Source organism: Oryctolagus cuniculus, chromosome 19 (assembly GCF_051225735.1).
Source record: "Oryctolagus cuniculus isolate XC-2025 breed Fujian yellow rabbit chromosome 19, ASM5122573v1, whole genome shotgun sequence".
In the NCBI taxonomy this organism is placed as follows: domain Eukaryota; kingdom Metazoa; phylum Chordata; class Mammalia; order Lagomorpha; family Leporidae; genus Oryctolagus; species Oryctolagus cuniculus.
The window spans coordinates 69,218,092-69,235,707 of NC_142885.1; the positions used below are offsets into that span (position 1 = coordinate 69,218,092).

Consider the following 17,616-nt stretch of genomic DNA (forward strand, 5'->3'; position numbering starts at 1 on the left):
TAGCTCTAATTATTCAGCCCTGCTGCTATCAAAGAAGCAACCATAGACCATGCAGAAGTGAATGGGTATGGGGGCTGGTGCTGTGGTGCAGTGGGTTAATGCCCTGGCCTAAAGTGCCAGCATCCCATATGGGCACTGGTTCGAGACCTGGCTGCTCCACTTCCTGTCCAGCTCTCTGCTGTGGCCTGGGAAAGCAGTGGAAGATGGCCCAGGACCTTGGGCCCCTGCACTCTGGGGGAGACCGGGAGGAGGCTTCTGGCTCCTGGCTTCTGATCGGCACAGCTCTGGCCGTTGCGGCCATCTGGGGAGTGAACCATCGAATGGAAGACCTCTCTCTCTTTTTGCCTCTCCTCTCTCTGTGTAACTCTGACTTTCAAATAAATAAATAAATCTTTAAAAAAAAAAAAAGTGAATGGGTATGGCTGTGTTGCAAGAAAACTTTTATTTATTGGAACAAAAGCTGGCTGCTCTGGGGCCCTGAACCATAGTTTTATCAACTTCTGTTTGGGACAGTCGCACAGAATCTGTTTTTAAAAGGTCCTCAGACATTTCTGAAGGGTCTCCCCAGTGGTGAGCCACTGCACTGAACCATTTTGGTGTTCCAGTAACCTTTTCTTAAAAAAAGAAACTCCTTTCTCTGCGTTCCAGTCTCGATGGACACTGTGGAACATGAAGCTCATGAATAGAGAGTGATAGGCATTTGTTGAAGGCAGGAGATTTGACAGTTATTTTAGTTACATAGATGGAAGCAGAAACATTTGTAGTGTTAACTTTATCGGGAAGTACACACTCAGATGCAGCTCGATGAATTTTTACAAATGCAACATTGTGTGAAACCAGCAGACCTTATTTTGAAGCCATGATTAAGATGTTCATGCATTTAAGTCTTCGAGTGTATTACTGTATTTTCAAGTAGGGAAGGAACTTGAACGTGCTGTGTGTGTTTGCTTCCCTCAGGGGCAGGTGCCTGGTGCTGCTCTCCCTAACCCTCTGAACATGCTTGGGCCCCAGACCAGCCAGCTGCCCTGCCCTCCAGTGACGCAGTCACCATTGCACCCGACGCCACCTCCTGCCTCTGCGGCCGCTGGCCTGCCGTCTCTGCAGCACCCGCCGCCACCTGGCATGACACCGCCCCAGCCAGCGGCACCTGCTCAGCCATCGACCCCTGTGTCGTCTTCCGGGCAGACGCCTACCCCGACTCCTGGCTCCGTGCCCAGTGCTGCCCAAGCACAGAGCACCCCCACGGTGCAGGCAGCATCCCAGGCCCAGGTGACCCCACAGCCTCAAACCCCGGTGCAGCCCCCGTCTGTGGCCACTCCCCAGTCATCGCAGCAGCAGCCGACACCTGTGCATGTGCAGCCTCCCAGCACACCGGTGAGCCTTCTCCCTCTGCTCCTCAGGCCGGGCCCTTAGGTGTTGTGCTGCCACCCTGCGCACCCTGAGCACGTGTGTCCCACGTGGGGCTGCAGTGACTCCCAGCTGTGGCTGCTGAGGCTGTGTGGCAGGAGACGACTTGGTGTCCTCCCTAGCCCTGTGATTAGACGAGTGTGCACAGTCAGTGTGTGTTAAGAAATCGCCAAGGAGTCACATGTAGAACTTTATGGGGCCAGTGAGGCGCCTCTGCCTGCGCTCGACGGGTGTCCTGCAAGCTCTTGGGGTGTGTCTGCTGATGCTGTGTGGGGTTGTCTCTGCCTCAGCCTGTTTTTATGAAGAGGCAGCTCCAGGTTTGTACCTCCTGTGGCTCAGGACTGCCTCTCCCATGGTGGGGACAGTGGCAGGGTGATCACAGCTGTGCACCAGGCCTGCCGGAGATACCCTTCCAGGCTGGACAGCCTTCACTAGCCCTGACCTCAGGCTGAGTCCATCCCTGCCACCGCCTTCATCCACGTTCTCACGGAAATCTTAGAGTCCCTTTTCTTACCATTCTAACCTCTACCCCCTACTTCCCAAAGCATGCCAGATTCAGCCATGTAGGTGCTGAGGGTGTTCATTTATACAGTGGCAAAGTCAATCCCAGCAGTAGTCCCCGTGTGACGTGAGGGAAATGCGCTTATTTGCTTTTACTCTTTATCTTTCATTTATTTAAAACTGTTGGATAAGTCTATGAAAATTGTTAATTTTTTTGTGATTCTTTTTCTTTACTCTTTGTGTATGTGCCCCCTCTCCAGGGTGCCTTGATTAACTCAGGTGTTAAGTGGGGTCCTTGATTCCCCCCCCCTTATATACTTGGATATTTGTGAACATAAACACTACTGACTGTTGAAGGACATTGTTCTTTGTTTTTGGTTGTTTGTTTTGTTTTGGTTTGGTTTTTTTTAAGATTTATTTATATTTGAAAGTCAAAGTTAGCAGAGAGTGAGAGAAAGACATCTTCCATGTGCTGGTTCACTCCCCAAATGGCCAAACTCCGGAACCAGGAGCTTCATGGTGCAGGGGCCCGATGACTATGGGCCGTCCTCTGCTGCCTTCCCAGGCGCATTAGCAAGGAGCTGGATCAGAAGGGGAGCAGCCAGGACTTGAACTGGTGCCTACACTACCATTGTAGGCAGTGGCTTAACCCATTATGCCGCAACATCAGCCCTGGGAATTGTTTTTTGTTTTTGTTTTTAAGATTTATTTTATTTATTTGAAAGATATAGCTACTGGGGCTGGTGCTGTGGTGCAGCAGGTTAAAGCCCCAGCCTATAGCGCCGGCATCCCATCTGTGCGCCGGCTGCTCCTCTTCTGATCCAGCTCTCTGCTATGGACTGGGAGAGCAGTAGAAGAAGGCCCAAGTCCTTGGGCCCCTACATACCCACATGGGAGACCTAGAAGAAGCTCCTGGCTCTTGGCTTCGGATCAGCACATTTGGGGAGTGAACTAACGGAATGGAGGACCTCTCTCTTTTTCTCTCTCTCTGGCTCTACCTCTCTCTGTAACTCTTTCAAATAAATAAAATAAATCTTAAAAAAAAAAAAAAAGTTACAGAGAGAGGTAGAGACAGAGAGAGAGGTCTTCCATCTGCTGGTTCACTCCCCAGATGTCTGCAACGTCTGGAGCTGCACCAGTCTGAAGCCAGGAGCTTCTTCCAGGTCTCCCGCGTGGGTGCAGGGGCCCATATGGAACGTGGTGCTGCAGGCCAGGACTTTTACCCGCTGTGTTACAGCGCCGCTTCCCGGGCATTGATTTTAAAAGCCGAGGTTCTCTGACTCAAAAGTAGAAGTTGATTATTTTATGCCCAAATGTAGAAAAGCTCTGTTCTTCCATCTCTGCATTCTTAAATTTGTTTCTGACTGATGATGGCTTCCTCTAGAACTCACTCCTACCCGTTCTTGGGTTCTCTCAAACAGGGATGCCTGTTAGGTTAGCACTGTGAAGTGTTTTGAGGAATAGCAGAGTTCTGGGTCACCTGTCAGGTCTGGTTTGCAGAGACGAATGATTCCGGTTTCTTTCTTCACAGCTTTCCCAGGCAGCAGCCAGCATTGATAATAGAGTTCCCACACCTTCGTCCGTGGCCAGTGCGGAAACCAGCTCCCAGCAGCCGGGGCCCGATGTCCCTGTGCTGGAAATGAAGGCCGAGGTGCAGGCCGAGGATGCCGAGCCCGACCCTGGGGAACCCAAAGGGGAGCCTCGGTCTGAGGTGGGTGCTGCTGCTCCAGGGGAGGGCGGCGGCTGTGTCCAAGCCCAGCCCGTGTCCTCTAGAAAGATGGGAGTCGGTCTGCCAGGGCTGGTGCTGGACTTCACTGTGACATTCTGTATGTTTCTTCGTGAGAAATACATTGAAGAGATTGGCTGTTCACTTTATATGTATAGAAAGAGGAAGGTGAGGAGAGAGAGAGAGATGTTCCATCCACTGATTCTCTCACCAGGTGACCTCAATTCTAGGGCTGGGCCAGGCCTAAGACAGGTGCCAGGAGCTTCTTCTAGGTCTCTCATGTAGCTGCAGAAACCCAAGCACTTGCCATCTTCAGCTGCTTTTCCAGGCACACTAGAAGGGAGCTGGTACAGAAGTGGAGCAGCTGGGACAGGACCCAGTGCTCATATAGGATGCTGGCCTCTGAGCAACGGCCTCTCATCAAAGCTGTTTCCTTCCACCTCCTGGAAGCATCTACGTAGGACACCAAGCATGTGCAAGCTTTTTAAAAGCACTTCATGTTAGCAGTTTTTTAGAATCGGGGGCCTGTGGGACTGTGTTAAAGTGAATGAAGACCAATATTGCTTTCCTCTTGGGAAAAAACAGGAATGATAACACAACTCTGACTAGGAAGAGGACTCAGCAAAGGCCACATCGTTGTTGTTGTTGTTTAAGATTTATTTGAACTTTGGAGTGACAGAGAGAGGTAGAAAAAGGTCTTCTGCCCACTGGTTCACTCCCAAACGGCTGCAACAGCCGGAGCTGAGTGCTGATTCAAAACACACAGCTCTGCTTCTTTTTTTTTTTTTTTTTTTTTTTAAAGATTTATTTTATTTATTTGAAAGGAAAGAGTTACAGAAAGAGGTAGAGACAGAGACAGGTCTTCCATCCGTTGGTTCACTCCCTAGATGGCCGCAACAGCCGGAGCCACACTGATATGAAGCCAGGAGCCTCTTCCAGGTCTCCCACGTGGGTGCAGGGGCCCAAGGGCTTGGGCCATTCTGTGCTGCTTTCCCTGGCACATTAGCAGGGAGCTGGATCGGAAGTGGAGCAGCTGGGACTCAAACCAGCACCCATATGGGATGCTGACACTGCGGGCCAGGGCTTTAACCCACTGTACCGCAGTGCTGGCCCCGCCCACCTAGATTTAAGAGCCTTGCGTTAAGACTGAGTGACAATCAAGGTCTTTGCTGTTCACGAGTCATCTGTAATTCTGTTTTCTTAAGGTGATGGAGGAGGATTTGCAGGGCTCCTCCCAAATTAAAGAAGAAACAGATTCTACAGAGCAGAAACCAGAACCAATGGAAGTGGATGAAAAGAAACCCGAAGTAAAAGTGGAAGCTAAGGAGGAAGAAGAGAGCAGCACCAATGGGACGGCCTCGCAGTCAACATCCCCTTCACAGCCACGCAAGAAAAGTAGGTCTTTGGCTCTGTGACCCGTGGGCGGTGCTTCCACACTGGGGATTGACAGCTACAGCAGACCAATAATCCTGTGTTGCTTGGCCTGCCATTCCTCACGCTGCACTCCTTAGCAGTGGTGTGGGCTGGGCCCTGTGTGCGCAAGCCCTGAGCCGCCTTCCTGAGAGGCTGCCCACAGTGCACGGCTGGCTTTAGACAGGTTGGCCCTGGAGGTACAGGGAACGTGCCTTGGGTCATCCAGCAGGCAGAGGAGTTGGGGCTGACTCGCGCTGTGGGAGCACCAGTGATGGGCTCGCGGGGCAGAGCAATTTCAAGGAAGTGGCCACTGTGTGCACTTGACTGGGCAGGGGTGAGGGTGGTTTCTGCTGGTACCTTGAGGAGTCCCGGCTGCTGGAGCACACGGCGGGATCATGCCTGGTGATGTGGGTGCTGGGCAGGGTCGGGAAGCTTTGGGATCTTAGATGTGTGGAGTGATCCAGCCGCGCAGTGGCAGGTGAATAGACCCAGCCCATTTGGGTTGCATCCAGAGTGTCTCTTGAACCTGAGCACTGTGGGATGGGAGAAGGGTCAGGGCTGCTGGCGACACGTCGAGGAGAGTGTCTCTTGGACCTGAGCACTGTGGGATGGGAGAAGGTTCAGGGCTGCTGGCGACACGTCGAGGAGAGGTTTCGGAGAGAATGTGGAGGGGGAGCTGCGAGATGCTGGAGCACAGCTGGCTTCAGGCCTGCTCTTGGTCTTGACAGTTGGAGACCCCAGAGCTTCTGTTCGTGTGGATTGCCTGTCCCTGTTCACTCTCCTAGAAGTCACTTGAGGGGGTACAGCTTCTGTGTGTTTGCCATACGTAACACACTTTATGAAAACTACCTTCTAAAATGAGAGTAGTGATGTTGCTCTACCATTTTGTTTCTCTCTGACGAAGTTAGGGACGCAGCTGGGTCTGACCTGGCCCTCAGTTGTTTTGTGAAGCAAAGAGGGTTTTAGTGCCCTTCAGGTCATTGTGGATATCTGCTTTGATACTTCAAGTGGGACTTATCTTTTCTCTTTTTGTTAAAATTCATGTATTCACTTGAAAGGCGGAATTAAAGACTGACACAGAAGGGTTCACTCTCCAAACGGCTACATTGCCCGAGGCTGGGCTGGATCTCCAGTGTGGGTGGCGGGGGCCCAGGCAGGATTCAGACCAGAGCTCTGATGTAGGGTGCTGGTGTCACAGGCGGCAACTTGACCTGCGGCACCACAGCGCCAGCCGGGCGGTGATTGGAGAAGGCCGCTTGCTGCGTGGAGTCTGAGCCCACAGCAGTGAATTTTTGTGCTTTCTATGACTGGAACACACTGGCCCATCTTGCATTTTGAAGGATCTTTTGTGTTTGGGTGATTTTTTTTTTGGAGGGGAGGGGTGTGACATCATCCTTAGGTCATCTGAAAAGTACTAGTTTTGTGATTTATGTAGATTTTTTAAGATTTATTTATTTATTTGGAATGCAGGGTTACAGAGAGGTTGAGACAGAGAGAGAGGGGTCTTCCATCTGCTGGTTCACTCCCCAGATGGCCTCAATGGCCGGAGGAGCTGCGCTGATCCGAAGCCAGGAGCCAGGATCTTCTTCCAGGTCTCCCATGCGGATGCAGGGGCCCAAGGATTTGGGCCATCTTCTGCTGCTTTCCCAGGCCACGGTAGAGAGCTGGATTGGAAGAGGAGCAGCTGGGGCTTGAACCAGCACCCATATGGGATGCTGGCACTACAGGTGGGGGCTTTACTTGCTATGCCACAGCGCCGGCCCCCTGTAGATTTTCTTTCTTTATTTTTTTTGTTAAAGATTTTATTTATTTATTTGAGAGGTAGAATTACAGACAGTGAGAGGGAGAGACAGAGAGAAAGGTCTTCCTTCTGTTGGTTCACTCCCCAAATGGCCGCAACGGCCAGAGCTGTGTGTATCTGAAGCCAGGAGCCAGGTGCTTCTTCCTGGTCTCCCATGCGGGTGCCAAGGACCAAGCCCTTGGGCTGTCTTCTACTGCTTTCCCAGGCCATAGCAGAGAGCTGGATCGGAAGAGGAGCAGCTGAGACTAGAACTGACGCCCATATAGGATGTCAGTGCCACAGGTAGAGGATTAACCTACTGCACCATGGCGCCGGCCCCACCCCCTATAGATTTTCTAAAGGTTGACGTGTTTCACTATCAAGTATAGAAAAACTCTGTTCATTATTATCACCATCGGTCTTCAAGCAAATCTTAGGAACGTAGAGGCGCTGTCAAGCCCCGTGGCAGATGGAAGTCTTCCCAGACTCTTCATTGTGGATGAAAGCCCACATTTTGTCATTGGCAACAAACACTGTCAGTTGTTCAAATGTGGCATGACTATTTTTTTTCTGAATAGTTGTTAAAAATACGTAAAATCCATTCTTAGTTCCTGGGCTGCACAGAAGCGAGCAGCAGGCCAAATGTGGCATGTTGGTCATTGTTTGCTAGTCCTTCATCTGGAAGAATGGAAAACCTATTGATGAAACGATTGTTTTCTTATAAAGAGTTATGCAGGCCGGCGCCACGGCTCACTAGGCTAATCCTCCACCTACGGCGTCGGCACCCCGGGTTCTAGTCCCGGTCGGGGCGCCGGATTCTGTCCCGGTTGCCCCTCTTCCAGGCCAACTCTCTGCTGTGGCCAGGGAGTGCAGTGGAGGATGGCCCAGGTCCTTGGGCCCTGCACCCCATGGGAGACCAGGAGAAGCAACTGGCTCCTGCCATCGGATCAGCGTGGTGCGCCGGCCGCAGTGGCCACTGGGGGATGAACCAACGGAAAAGGAAGACCTTTCTCTCTGTCTCTCTCTCTCACTGTCCACTCTGCCTGTCCAAAAAAAAAAAAAAAAAAGTTACGCAGATAACCAAATGCCGCTTCGTCTCTGTGTAAAGCAGATTGGTGGAAGCCAGGACACCTGGGGGCGCCCAGGTCTGCCAGTGCTGGTGTGTCGCGTGGGGGCCGAGCGTGGGTTTTTTACTGCACGCCTGCACCCGCTGGCCTCCGAGGGTGCTGTGCAGCCAGGTGTCCTGGAGACAGGATGGCTGCTGGGGATGCTCAGGAGACTCCGTCAGCCCTGGCTGATGAGAGTCTAAAGTGAGAGTGTAGAGTTGCATTTAACTCCTGTAACTCTCAGCTGTTACTCTTTCTAGGATTCAACAAGTTAGACTCTGGTACTCTCCCCCAACTCCCTGCAGTGAGGACTGGCCTGAGTGCCCTATGCAAGCCACTTAGTGGAACTTTATAGTATCTTTATTTTTTTAAAGATTTACTGACTTGTTTGAAAGAGTTGCACAGTGAGGAAGGGAGATGCCTTCCACCCCTTTGGTTCACCTACCAAATGCTCACCATGGTGACAGAGAGCATTCTGGGTGAAAGTGAGCATGGCCACAAGCTCCATCTGGGTCTCCCACGAGAGTGGCAGGGTCCCATCATGATCTTGAGCCTCCCAGGGTGCTCAGCAGCAGGAACCCGGATCAGCAGTGGCGGCAGCACTGCCCGCACTCTTCAACAGTGATGCAGGCGTCCCATGTGCACCGCAGTGCCCACCATCATCTGAATTCTACATTAATTTCCCAAGTATCTGTTGTAGAGAATCTTTTAAAGATATGAAAAACACAAGAAAATTTGCATCACTTAAAACCTAAGTCGCGGCCGGCGCTGCAGCGTAGTGGGCTCAGCACTGCACCCACCTGGTGCCAGCATCCCATATGGGTACCAAGTGTGAGTTCCGGCTGCTCCGCTTCCGATCCAGCTCTCTGTTACGGCTTGGGAGGGCAGTAGGAGATGGCCCAAGTGCTTTGGCCCCTGCATCCTCATGGGGGACCTGAAAGAAGCTCCTGGCTTCGGAGCAACCCAGCTCCAGACATTGCAGCCATTTGAGGAATGAACTACCGGATGGAAGGCCTCTCCCTCTATCTCTCCCTCTGTCTGTAACTCTGCCTCTCATAAATAAATAAATCTTTTTAAAAAAAATTGTTTTGAAGTAAAATGTCAATCAGACCTCCTTTGACGCACGTGCTCCGAGTAGTTTTCCTCCAGGGAAGAGTGTGGAGCCAGGCCGATGGTGCCGTTCACCAGCACAGACGTGCTGTGTTCGTGCGGGTTTGTGGGAGTGCACCCTCTTAGGTGTTTGGCAGCCTGCGTTCATACCTGAGCTGTCAGAAAGCACGCTAGGAAACGGGACAGTTCAGGAGTCAGAGAAATAGCCGTGGTCAGTGAGGGAGTGAGCAGTGCAGAACGTGCAGAGAAGTGCTCATTTCTTCGCTCTGTTACCGAGTGTTTTTGTGTATAAATAGTTTGCAGTTGATAGCCATTTGTCTCAAGTAGCCTAAATTTTAATTCGGTGAAGCACAGGATAGGGTTGTCAGAGTAACTTTTAAGGTCCCTTCCAGTGCAATGGCTTTGTTTGACAGTGACACCGGTACTGGAGTTAGCTTGTGTCTGTGTCCCACCATGGAACCCTTTGGTTGAAGACGCAGACTCCTCGAAGCTGTGTGTTGCCTCATGGTCTGGAAGCAGGTTTTTGAACCCTGACTCGCTGTGTGGCTAGAAGCCCTGGCTTGTGTCCCTCGCCCGTGAGAGCTGACCGGGCTTCCATCTTGGATGGAGAGCAGAGGGCCTGTGCTGCTTTAACCTACCATCTCTCTCTGGGGTTTTCTGCCTGCAGTCTTTAAACCTGAGGAGCTACGCCAGGCCCTCATGCCAACCCTGGAAGCGCTGTATCGACAGGACCCAGAGTCTTTACCGTTTCGGCAGCCTGTAGATCCTCAGCTGCTAGGAATTCCGGTGAGTTCGTCTGCTAAAAGCATGTTGGGTAAAATAATGCCCTTGCTGGGAAGATTTCTCTCCTGATCTGAAACACCATGGTTTGTCAGCAGTCATCAGTGGAAATATTTATTGGATTTGATTTCGGCCCTCCTTGAAGCCCCGGGACCCTGGTGAGGCCCCACCCACTTATTTCAGCACTTGGCCCCAGGGGACTCTCTGTTTGACTTTGTCTAAATGAATCAGATTGAAGAACTGGTACACATCAATTATGAAGTGCACAGTCTTGCACTTTGATTCCCCGGGCAGTCTTCCCAGGGCTGTGGCCCCCGGCCAGCTGTGTCGAGCAGAACTTACTCCCGGTTTGCTGTTGGTGTTGGCCTTAGAATTTCATTTTGCTGGCCAGGACCAGGAGTGAATCTCTAGAAGTACAATCGTTTGATGAATTCATTCACCATTTTAATTCAGTGATAAAAGTCCTTATTAACAGACTTTATTAAAAATACATTTTTAAATCAATCCAGTAGTATTTTTTAACTTTGCTTGTGAGCTGATTTGTTCACACTTGAAAATCTCACTTGGTAATTCAGTGAGTAAAATCAGAGAACTCAGAGGCTTACTTTCACTTCTCATTTCTTACTGTTGGGAATGGAAGTTGTTCTGGCACTTTCTCTCCCTGTTGTACCTGTTGCAGCTTTATCTTAGATAAAAGGCTGGCATACGGAATTGGGGATCCCCTTGCCTGAGACAGTTTTGTTTTTAAGGATTATTTCGACATTGTGAAGAATCCCATGGACCTTTCTACGATCAAGCGGAAACTGGACACAGGGCAGTACCAGGAACCCTGGCAGTACGTGGATGACGTCTGGCTGATGTTCAACAATGCCTGGCTCTATAACCGCAAGACCTCGCGTGTCTACAAATTCTGCAGTAAGCTTGCAGAAGTCTTTGAGCAGGAGATCGACCCCGTGATGCAGTCCCTTGGATATTGCTGTGGACGCAAGGTACAGTTTACAGTTTTTCTGCAAATGAACTTTTCTGGTTAATCCAGGCAGAAGGGTATTGTACTAAGATGAGAGATTTACCCTTCTGACCTCATGCCATCTGGTCTACTGTCACACAGCCGATTGCCTGAAGTGGCATCATGATGAGAGCTCTAGGTGCTTGCTTAGCAGGAAGCCTTGGGGTGATTGTTTCTGGCTACCACTTGCCTATTTCATGTTAGAGCCACTGCCAGCCACCGCTACACTAACTCTGTCATACTTAATCCAAAACCATCTTTAAGTAGCTACTAAAGTTGCTAGAAAACTATTTAATGTACTAAGAAGTAATTTATTGGCTGAATCTAACTTTTCTGTAGTGGACTAGATATCACAGGGGGTGGATGTATTTTTAGTATTTTCTCCTTTGTTTTTGCAGTATGAATTCTCCCCCCAGACTTTGTGCTGCTACGGGAAGCAGCTGTGTACAATCCCCCGCGATGCAGCCTACTACAGCTATCAGAATAGGTAAGCATTCCACGGCCCCGCATGGCAGGGCAGGCAGGTCCCAGGGCACGCCGTGCTCGTGTGACCGCAGCCTGGTACGTTATTTCTTTCCTGGAGCTCCAGTGAAATGTGCCCCAGTTACAGATAGGCTTTACAGATAGGCTTATGTAAGAATTTAACCTCCGAGCCACTCGCCATAGTGCTTTGCAATAGGTACATTAGAATAGGCCTGTTAGAATGAAGATTGACATTGACATACCTTTTTCTCAAGACACTCAGAGTTTGAAAGCTGTGTTTTACTCTTCTGCCTGCAAATACTTGGTTAGATACTCTAACCTGGTCAGCCAGGTGGGAAGACGTGGATTACTGCTGCTTCCTTTCCTTGTCTAAGGGGCTTTTTTTTTTTTTTAAGATTTATTTATTTTTATTTATCTGAGAGAGTTACATAGAGAGATCTTCCATCTACTGATCCCCAGATGGCTGCAACCTCCAGGACTGGGCAAGGCTGAAGCCTGGAGCTTCGTCAGGGTCCCCGACATGGGTAGCAGAGGCCCAAATACATGGGCCATGTTTCACTCCTTTTCCTAGGCCATTAGTAGTGAGCTGGATCAGAAGTGGAGCAGCCAGGACACAAACTGGCACCCATATGTCTAGCAGTGTCTTTACCCACTATGCCACGATGCCAGTCCCTCAGTCTAAGATTTTTATTGGCAGCACGATAAACAACGAGGTCTGTTTTTATTGAGTTCAGGAATAACCCCCCACCTCCGTTAAAAGATGCCTTGTTCAGAATTCTGTGGCTCTGCTTAAGAATTTTTGCTTTCTTTTTTGGAATGTGAAGGTGGTTAAAGAATAGATCCCTGACATAAAAGTAGAGGGAGAGTAAAAATACTTATTGTTGATTCCCTACATGACTAATCACAGATTGGGCTTATTTGGAGCCCTGTGTTAAGTGGCCACATTTGCTACAACACTAGAACGTCAGGCCTTGAAGCACAGGTGGTCAGACTCAGTACCAGGCCTTCAATTTGGTGAATTGCAACTGGATTCCACTTGTGACCAAATGGAGCCCCTGTGCTGACTCTACCTTTAGACTCGGGTGTGAGGTTTCAGCGTTAGGGTGTGGTGGTAGTTATTCTCTGTTTTGGTCTTAGGAATTACTGTGTTCTAATGCTTCCAAGACAATAGAGGGCTTTTTGTTATTTGTCACAAAGACATGCATAGGCCTCAACATTTGGCATTTTTAGATGATTTTTTGTCCCAATTATGTTTCTTAATTAGAATTTTTTTAAAAATCTAACCATGTTCAAGATAATAAATTCCATCAAAATCCTACATTTTAAAAAGTAACTTGAAACAAAAATGTCTTAGGGTGTCTCAGCTTTGCCTGGCACACTCACTCAAGCACCACGCTATGAGTTTTGGTGTGCCAGTGCAAGGGCCTCACTTAGGTCAGCTTGGCACTCGGACCTTGACTAGTTAGTCTGAACTAACTTTGCCTTTTATCAAAAACACTATTTTAAGATGAAATTTAAAGTGATGATAGCCCCCTTTGTAATGGGCTCTTTTCCGCCGTGTTGTGCTGGGAATGCTGGCCCTTCCGTGAACAGTTTTAGCCCCGTGACCTTCAGCAGATCCTGAAGTGTCAGGTTTGACCTCGTCCATGACAGGTGCAGGAACATCTTCCCTGGCAGCCTAATGTTAGATCTTCAGAGAAATGATGAGTGGCAGTACTTCTTGAAAATTATTGCCAAGCAAAATAAAGTTTGGACACTTTAACTATAATCCTGAAAAACGCCACCTCCGCCAGCATGTTGCCCCGGGTGATTTGATCTGGAAGGAAGAACAGGTGGTTTGCCACTGTCTCTAGGTATTTGGGACTCTGCTGTCAGTGTCCCTGGGCCCTGTGGGACCCTTTCTGTGCATATTTGCACAGATTTTGGGCGTGTAAGTGCAGGGTCAGGGTGCTGCTGTCCTGGAGGGCACAGACACTGAAGTTCTGAAGTGTTCACTTTTATTTCTGCATAAAACTTCACTTTTACCAAACAGAAGTGAAGGGTTTTCTGAGAGAGGAGATGCAGATAAAGGAGGTCTGAGTTCCTTCTCCCGGGCTGCACCGACACAGCTTGGGCGGAACCTTGCTTCAGCTCTCCCAGAGTGTGAGTGTCTGAGAGAGGAGGAGTCTGATTCGAAAGGAACTTTTTAACTGCGGTTTTGTTCTTAACGTTTTCTGTGCTTGAACACTGTGGTGTCCTTAGGAAGAATTGGTAGGGGCACTGTAGTCCTAAACTGTTCGGGTTCTTGGAACAATAGAAAATCCTCCAGCCCATTCAGACAGGTGGGACTAGCACGTAGACTAATGTGTGTGGTTACATTTTCACTTGTTTCTGTACTTTGAAAATTTGGAAGTAACTCATTTGGGGAAATGGTTCTCCAGCTTTTCCAGTTAGTTTCTGTAGCTAATGTGCGTGTTACCTATAGATAGCCCAGTTCCTCAGGTATGCTGGTAGACTCCTCACACAATCTGCATTTGAAAACTTAATCCAGAGGTGAAATTACCCACGCAGGTGAACTCTGCAGTGACAGTGTGCTAGAACTTCAGATAGGTATCACCATCGGATTACCTGAAGTATTCCTCTTCTGTAATTCCATATCCATCAAGCAGCTTCCCTCAGCACGGCAGAACATCGTTAGGCTTTTTCATGGCAGGGTGGGTTTCTGAACCTGTGTGTGTTTCCCAGGAGGATGACGTCTGGACTGGGCGATAAGATAGGGGCAGACTGGCATTACATCTGTCACCCACTGATGGCCAAGGTTGTTTGGATGGTGATGTTTCCCACTCTGCTGTCTTCCTGCCTCAGAAGAGTGACAGTGAGACAGCGGGCCCTGCCCCCTCCTCTTAAACACAGGCCAGATTCTCTGATTTCTCTGGCAGTGCACTGGACGGACACCAGGGTCTGTTTCTCTGTCCCTGCCGGCTTCTGACCCCAAGATTGTCGGGCTGAGAGCTGGTGACACGGAGGGCGTTGACTTCATGGCCACCGTCGCCAGCATGTCCCAGGCTGCCGTCAGCTGCCAGTGCATCCCGCGGCCCTGGTTTCCTCCCCTGGCAAGTTGGAAGTCCTTGTTTTCTGGATGTTGCTGGACTCGATGTCCTGCTCAAATAAAAGCCAACAGTTTGTCCAGGATTGTAAAACCAATTTAGACTCACATACGATTTTCATGGTGATTTCATGTGGTCCTCTTCCAGCTGGCCCACAGTTAGGCGTGTTCGATTGTACCATGAAGGGAGCACTCAATCCTGAGTTTTATTTTTAAAATACATATTTGATGTGTTTTTGCATATTGTTTTGGTAGCCACCAAGTTGGTTTATAGTTTCTTACATTTTTTTCTTGCTGGTGATGACCATGCCCTTCTGCACATGAGGAATTTTTTTTAAGTATATGATGTAAAGCTCCATAAAAATATTGACAAAGCAATGAATGGCGCGCGCGTGTGTGTGTATTTGTCTGTTCCTAGTCAGTTTTTATCTTGGCAGAATTTGTAAATTAACTTGGTTCTAACTAAAGTGGTCTCAGCAGGAAATTTTCATTAATCCAGTTACTACCCAGAGTGAATCTGTCACGTTCATCAACCAAATGTGAAAAATTAGATAATCTCAAGAAGCTGTGCGTGTCCTGAAGTTCTGTGCTGTAAATTTGCTGTGTGTGTGTGGTTGGTGAAATCGAGCAGACAGAATGCTCAGTGTGTTTAATTAAGATCAGGATTGGGACTCCCGGGGGGGCCTCTCGTAGTGGTGATGAAGGCAGGCTGGTGAGTGGCAGCAGAGCGAGGAGGAGCCTGGAGCTGTCGCTCTCACTCTGCCCGTGGTTCAGTGTGGCGCTCCCAGTCTCACCGCAGTGTCGCCAATACTAATCCTTCCTGGCATCTTGTAGACGTAGTGTTGAGCACTAAAACCGCATTGTACTGTGCTGCCGTCGCTACCTTACCGCTCATTTCTTTTTGCGTGTGTGATGCACCTCCGTTCAGCCTGTTTATTTTGAAGTATTATGTGCTCATCTGTTTTATGCAGCACCCACCATTTTTGTTGATTCCTCATTCATGTCCTTTCCAAACATTTAATAGGTTTTACTTTAATTGTTACTTGATTGCTTGAGCCCAGGCTCTGTATCATACAGTAAATTGGGGTGATGGATAATTTCTCAAATGCAGATTGTGCCGTAAAGATTGACTCTCTAAATTTGCTTTACTTGGATTGTCACCAAGTCAGAACAGTCATTCACTAAATATCTCAGATTGATGAATGATTGGTCCTAGCACCAAAAATTTCAAATCAGTTTAGAGTTGAATTTTAAGTCCTTAAGATTGTTTATGGATTTACATATATTGTATTGCTTATACAATATATCACAATTTTCTCTATATAATCTTATAAATAAATGGCTGGAAAGTTTTTGACCCTGACTGCATTTATGTTAAATGTTTGTCTAGAATATGGATTTGGTTTCATTTGTATTGTAACAAAATTAACTGAGTGATTAGCAAGAAAAAAATAACAGGAAAACAAATTAAAAATCAGTTCTGGGTAGTTGATGTTTTCATACATTTAAAGATCTGATTTAATATTAGAAATAAAATCTCTGAATTGCTGTCAAACATAAATTTTTCATTTTGAAAAATAAAGCTATTTCAGTTTAAATTGCTTTTTTAAGGCCTTTGTCACAATGTTTTGTTTGAAGTAAAAATTTTCATCTCAGACCCTGGAGTTACATTTGATTTCTCTGAGTAATAATAAAATTCAGATTCCTAAATTTAAGCTCCATGCATTTCTAGTGCTAACAAGTCATCGTGGAGCTGGCTCAAGCCTGTCGTTGTTAGTGATGATGGCCTGGGACGTGTGCGATGAGACCGAATGCTAATCAATGCTTTGCCTTGGCTTTCTGCTCTGTGTTGTCTTGGTGTTTGCGTCTTACCTCTGTGTCTGTGCTATTTGTCCCCTTCCCTGTTCTCTAATCCTGCCCTTCCCCACCTGCCCCCTGTTCCTTTCATTGTCCTCACTGACCCATCAATCAACCAACAACGCCCCCCCTTCGTCGTGGTGCTCTGCCCTGCTCTGATTGGTGGCTTCGTTGCTTGGGTGGCTGTGTGTTATGATGGACCAGTTCACCCAAGTATGGCCTTCTTGCTGACAGGTATCATTTCTGTGAGAAGTGTTTCACAGAGATCCAGGGCGAGAATGTGACCCTGGGTGACGACCCTTCACAACCCCAGACGTAAGTACCATCCTGTTGTTTTTCTTGGGGTGACCCTTAGTTGTTTGTGCCTCTCACCTGCAAGTGAAAAGGAAACACACTGCTGTTCTTGCCTGTGTGCAGCATTTTCACATTGAGTCTGAAGTGTGTGTATTGAAGCTAGGGATGTCTCTGTTCTTCCATTCAGGGCGGGAGTGCTGTGGCCTCCCACAGTCCAGTGGTCTCTCTTGGCCCTGGTCTGTCTCTTCTTGTCTAATCACCAGTTCTGTTTGGGGAGATTATACATTTTTGGTTGCACCTAAAAAACTAGGTAGCCCTAGTGTCTGTTCACAGAACTGAAAGCAAAAAATGAGTTTCACAAAGTGAGTGTCACAGACAAAGCCGGCCCACCGTCTTCAGTCTGTCTGTCTTCCACATAGATTTCCATTCATAAGGTTGCTGAGCTAAAGCAGTTTAATGAGATTCCAGTGTTCTCCAAATTCATTTTTTGTCTGAAGGACAAAAGGGTCTCCTTCCTTGGTGGTGTTTAGACTGATACAACTCCAAAGTGGACACCCCCTACCCCCCACCCCCACAGACTTGTCCCCACCAAGAGTTAACTGCGTGGAAGGATGGCCAGGGTGTGGCAAGGAAAAGCGAAGCGACACCTTGCATTGGATTGGTCACCTCATTTATACCCTTGGAATTCCTGAAATGCCTGTCACCATCCCTCCTGTCTGCTCTGACCTGCTGGTGTTTAGGGTCCCCTCTTTCTTCCATGACCTCACACTAGAAGTCACAGGCGGGGTAGCTCAGCCACAAGAGCAGCCTCTGGCTGGTAGGCGCCTACCCTCCGGCTCCGATTTCCATCATTCAGACGTGCCCGGAGCCTCGGTATTAAACCGAATGCCTGCAGTTCTGTTCTTTCCTTTTACTTCTATTTCCCTCATCTTCTCCTTGGTTTACTTTATTCCCAAAAGTGAATCACTGAATTGTGTGATTCTTTGAATTAAAAGAAGTCTGCATAACACAGATCATAACAAAGGGAACCCAGCTGCCCAGCCCTGGCTCAGCAGGGAAAGCCTCTTG

The 17,616-nt window shown here is 48.5% G+C and overlaps 1 protein-coding gene across 4 annotated transcripts in view; it reads left to right on the plus strand.

Annotated features, from left to right (window-relative positions):
• The window catches only part of CREBBP (CREB binding lysine acetyltransferase), a 136,484-nt gene that overhangs the window by 101,787 nt on the left and 17,081 nt on the right, over nucleotides 1-17,616 (plus strand). For 2 of the 4 annotated variants that reach the window (XM_089321279.1, XM_089321280.1), the window contains 7 exons: nucleotides 958-1,374; nucleotides 3,440-3,619; nucleotides 4,840-5,029; nucleotides 9,711-9,829; nucleotides 10,573-10,812; nucleotides 11,228-11,316; nucleotides 16,459-16,569. In XM_089321279.1, the coding sequence (XP_089177405.1) occupies nucleotides 958-1,374; nucleotides 3,440-3,619; nucleotides 4,840-5,029; nucleotides 9,711-9,829; nucleotides 10,573-10,812; nucleotides 11,228-11,316; nucleotides 16,459-16,569 (1,346 nt within the window). The remainder of the gene's footprint in view (nucleotides 1-957; nucleotides 1,375-3,439; nucleotides 3,620-4,839; nucleotides 5,030-9,710; nucleotides 9,830-10,572; nucleotides 10,813-11,227; nucleotides 11,317-16,458; nucleotides 16,570-17,616) is intronic. The other 2 variants (XM_051836278.3, XM_070063983.2) reach the window with 1 other exon arrangement.